The 5,105-nt window shown below is 35.0% G+C and overlaps 1 protein-coding gene across 1 annotated transcript; it reads left to right on the top strand.

The window, feature by feature from the left end:
* Window positions 1-553: 553 nt before the first annotated feature.
* On the top strand, window positions 554-1,839 carry LOC111896547 (protein STRICTOSIDINE SYNTHASE-LIKE 11). The gene is made up of 3 exons (XM_023892516.3): window positions 554-805; window positions 913-1,167; window positions 1,257-1,839. The coding sequence occupies exons 1-3, from the start codon at window positions 561-563 to the stop codon at window positions 1,735-1,737; spliced, it is 981 nt and encodes a 326-aa protein (XP_023748284.1). The 5' UTR covers window positions 554-560; the 3' UTR covers window positions 1,738-1,839.
* Window positions 1,840-5,105: the final 3,266 nt, after the last annotated feature.

Here is a 5,105-nt window from a genome sequence, read left to right as displayed (position 1 = left end):
AGACGCGTTCAATCATTCCGTAAGAAATAAGAAAAAAGATAAAAGGAAAAAACTAAGTTTAATTATAATTAGAAAATTCTATTTTTTGTTTCTTACGGCCAATATATAAAAAATATACAAAAGAAAGGACAGATACTGTCTTTTTATTCCACATCCCCGGAGTCGATAACATTTTAGTTGCACTATTTTAATTAAAGCAAGTTCATCTAATAACTTTAGGAAATCCCAATTGACTATCTGTTCTTGCATCTGCAATTAATGTTTGCGGTGTCACCCAAATCTTTTGAGAGGTGTCCCACCAGCAGATCAAAAGCGTAGTTTATAATTTATTTTCTTAATTAAAATATAGGGTTGCAAATCTCCTTCAGTGGTGACCTTTTAACGTGCATTCGACTATGTTTATAATATAATTTATTGTGATTTTCTGAGATTGGAAACGGTTTTAATGAACATATGGTGAACAACCTAGCATGGCGGCCGTTATTACATCCACTCCCAATATGTAAACTTACCTATAAATAGAAGCATTCTACAATAGCCTTTCATTCAAATATCCAAAAATGGCTTCTCCACAAATACTTTCTATTTTTATTACATTTCTTTATATTTTTGGAACCTTTGCTTCGGGTCAGTTTACCAAATTTAACAAGTTAGTATTACCTTTAGGCGTCACTGGTCCTGAATCAGCTGCATTTGGAGGACTTCTAGTCAACGGGCCCTTCACAACAGTGACCGATGGTAGGATTATGAAATGGAAAGGACCTAAAATCGGCTTTGTGGATTTTGCATATACATCACCAAAAAGGTTATTTTTCAAATTATTATGTATAATTAATTATATTTATTCCCTCCAAGGTGGTAATATACTTATTATTATTATTATTATTATTATTTCATGGAATACGTTTTTAGGACAAAAGAGCTATGTGATGGTACAACAAATCCTGATATGGGACCAATATGCGGACGACCACTTGCCCTTAGCTTTCACCCTGTAATTGGCTTTCTATACATAGCCGATGCATATTTTGGACTTCTAGTTGTGGGCCCCCATGGCGGGCTTGCAACTCAACTAGCTGGAGGGTTCAAGTTTCTTAGTGGCATTGATGTTGACTTGTTAACGGGCAATGTTTATTTCAGCGATGTTAGTTTGACTTATACTTTCAGGTAACAACTTTGACTTCATTCAATACACATTAAACATGTTATAACATACAATATTACAAATTTACAAATATTTCATATATATTGTGCAGAGATACTACACGACCAGGATTTAAGCCTGATTCAACGGGGAGGTTCATGCGTTACAACCCATTTACAAGACAGGTGTCAGTTTTGTTGAGTGGTCTCAAAGGTGGTGGTGGGCCTGCTGTCAGCAGCGATGGGACATTTGTTCTTGTACCGGAGCTTACAGGCAGTCGGATTTCAAAATATTGGCTTGTGGGGCCCAAAGCAAATACAGCAGAATTTTTGCTAAATATTGCAAATCCAAATAAAATAAAGCGTGCGGGAAGATCAGGAGAGTTTTGGGTGGCGGTTTCAGTTGGATTCATTCCATCAGCGCCTCTTATTACACCGAAAGGGGTGCGGATAAATTCAAATGGGGTTGTGGTGCAAACGGTTCGGTTTGATAAAGAGTTTGCTAACAAGACAATTAGTTTGGTTCAAGAACAAAATGGAAAAGTGTATGTGGGATCTCGTTTCACTAATTTCATTGGTGTCTACTCTAATTAGAATTTAGACATATGTGTGTGTGTGTGTTGGACTATGAAATAAAAGGTGAAATGATGTTGAAATAAGAGGGCAACTTAATATAAAGATTGATTTCTTTTTTTTATAAAATTTTATTCCATCAAAGTTACAATTCAAGTTAGCTCTTTGCCTAAGTAACCATTAAGGGTATTTGAGGGTTATCATAGTCTTCATAGAAGTGAAAAGCACCAAATTCATACGCATTTCTTGATTTTTTTTTTTTTTTTTTTTTTTGATCCATTTAATACACACAGGAGCAAAAAAGCAAATTCTTTCTTACAAGGCATTTACAAGGTTTGCAGAAGTTCAACGAGTGTTGAAACCTGCAAGAAATCCTTAAACTTCTTCTGGCTTTGCATTGGAGAGAACTGCATTATTATATATTAAAAAAAACTATTTCACTATACACATGATAGCTACTTAAGCATACATACTACTAACTTGCAATGTATATTTACCATTTCCACCAATTATCTTTAACAAATCTTCATTCCATAAATGCAATTGCTGGAACCTAGCACTCTGAGTTTCATCCTCTCTTTCAGTCTTTAACTTCTCCACTTTCATGCTTAATTCTGCTGCAAGTTTTTGCAGCTCTGCAACAAACAATGGTGAATGCCTCCTCAGAAAACTAAAGGATTTGTATTATCACAATCTTCCAAAAAAAATGGCAGGTTATAAACAGAAGTAAGGACCTTGGAATGCATCATTTTCAGAAATTTGGTCAGATAGTTTTGTTAATTCACTAATTGCAGTTGCTTGATGGTTGTTAATGGCAGATTCTCTTTCAAATGCTTGAATCTCTCTCTTCAATTGACCAGTCTCCTGTTCAGCCTTTGTACAAATTAAACAGAAAACTTATTATTTATCAAACATAACAAGGAACAATATAAACCAAGAATAATTTATTGAGTAGAATCAGAATTTTATTACCAAAGTAAGTTTTGTTCTCAAGGAAACCAATTGGGAGTCAAGATCAGGAACATCAACATCCATTATATCACCAACAGATGCCTCATCCTTACAGATTGTATATACACAAACATTGGAGATTTAGAAGTTCATATTTGGGTTAAATCAAACCACATAAGTTAGTGATGGATTAGAAGAAAAAGTAAAGTGATGTACATCTTTGGGCAGTGAAAATCCTTCTGGGACCACAAATAAGCGAAGAAAACAGTACTTCTCCCACATAGTCAATCGCTTGTCCAAGGAAGATTGAATTGTGTTTCGGATGTAATCCAAACCCTAAATGGCATTTAGAATGTAAAAACAGAACTTGTTAGACGAATGATCCGCGATCTAGGGCACAGCAGAGTAAAAGTACAATTGAACAAAGCAGAAACACAGATAGGAAATCAAATCATTGGCAGGAACAAAGAGTTGAGGAGTTTTGAAACAAAACCGAATATAAGAGGGAATTGAGGAACAGAAAGTGGTGGACCTTGGTTAAATCTTCAGCCCTATCTGAACCATCAACCTTGAGTTGAGTTGACGCCTCCCTGTAACAACACCGTAGATCATTTACATAGTGAATAGTGAGTATCGGGAAATGAGGATAGAAACTGACTGGTGAAGATGATCGAAGGCGCTTTGGATCAATTCGTCGACGATGTTTAGGGCGGCGTTGATGAAAAGCTGCGGGTTGAGGTTCAAGGAATCAAATATTGGCTCGCTCTCACTGCTCTCCATCTTCGATCTCTCTTTCTCTTTCTCTATCTCTGGACCTCGAAGAAAGCCCGCTTCCTAGTTCCTAGTGAGGTTTCGAAATTTCCCGCCGGATATAATCAAATTTTTGTATCTTTCTCTTTGACCATTTGGACTTTTGGAGCATGTAACTAGGCTAATGTTTCAGATTCCGGGTTAATTCATTTTTAGATTTGGGGCCACTATAATTTTATAAAATGTTTTTTTTTCTACACATAATTAAATCTGGAGTGAGCGGTCCCACAAAAATTGTACTTTTTTTACTGCGACATAGACGTTATCTTAGTCTTTACCAAAAAAATGTGGTTTCATACCACACCTAAAGAGTGGTGCCACAATTGGGGTTTTTTTTTTAGATAAATAAAAAAAACCGATCAACGGGAGGTAAGAAAAATGAACTAATCACGTTGATTGAATGAGTGCTCCCTTGGAATGTCGCACCGCACCCCCTACCACACCTCTACCCCATCCAAGGGGCGGTGTTCCTGCTGATGTGGCACTTGAGTGCGGCAAGGACCACAGCCCACCCCTTTGGTCTAATACACACAAACACGAGTCTACAAACGTATTTATTTTTAGACCTAATATATATATATATATATATATATATATATATATATATATATACTAGGTTATAACCCGTGAAAACCACGATTGTTATGATTAAAAAATTTATATGGACAAAAAATTATAACTGCAAAAACAACATTAGCAATTCATCTGCAAAAGGAATATTAAAAAACAATGAAAACAAAAAAATAATATAAAAGTTATAAAATCTACCTTTTAGAAAATCATTTTGATGGATTTTCGTTAGCATCAAATATAGAATCGAGTGTCCACAACTTCGATATGTTTATTTCGACCGTGAATTCAAAATTGACTGGGTAAATGTCTTTTACAAATGTAATATTTGTGGCATCCATATTTCCGTAAAAGGGTAGAAAAGCAAAACATTATTTACAACAATGTACTTTGAAATTACATTGCTACAAGATATAAAACAGTTTTTTTAATAAATGAAATCAAAATACTTTGAAAGTACACTGGTATAAAATGGTGATTGTGACATCCCCAAAATCTCGGCCAGAAAAGACCGGTTTCATTTATGCTTTTTAAACATTTTCAGAGTAAATCCTTTTGATTTTAAAAGAGATGCGAAATTTGTTCCAAAAAACAAAACGTGATAAAATAGATCTTTTATCAAAACATTTCATAAAGAAATATAATTTCATTTCATAATCAAAATCGGGATGTCATGTTCCGATACAGACCATAAAGTATAAACGATAACATTACAACTCATTCAACAAATATATACATATACAGACTTGTAAACAAAACAACTTGATGATTCATCCATCTTTATGCTCTTGCGCCACTTCCTGTAATACAAATAAACTGAGTGGGTCAGGCTTGGGATCCTGGTGAGCATATAGGGTTTTCAACCCACAATAAATGATTATATTTAATTCAACAATCAATAATAACCCGATTACCCATTCCCGTTATCCTCACTTTACGTCCCTAAAACAACATGTATTATAAGGGACCTAATCTAGGATTTTCATCGGGACGGACATTACTGCAAAGGGGCTTCCTTAGCAATAAATATCCTAAAGGCAACCATGAGGGGGATAAAG

The sequence above is a fragment of the Lactuca sativa genome, chromosome 4 (genome assembly GCF_002870075.4).
Source record: "Lactuca sativa cultivar Salinas chromosome 4, Lsat_Salinas_v11, whole genome shotgun sequence".
NCBI classification, from domain to species: Eukaryota; Viridiplantae; Streptophyta; class Magnoliopsida; order Asterales; family Asteraceae; genus Lactuca; species Lactuca sativa.
This window is presented reverse-complemented; position numbering and strand designations above follow the sequence as displayed.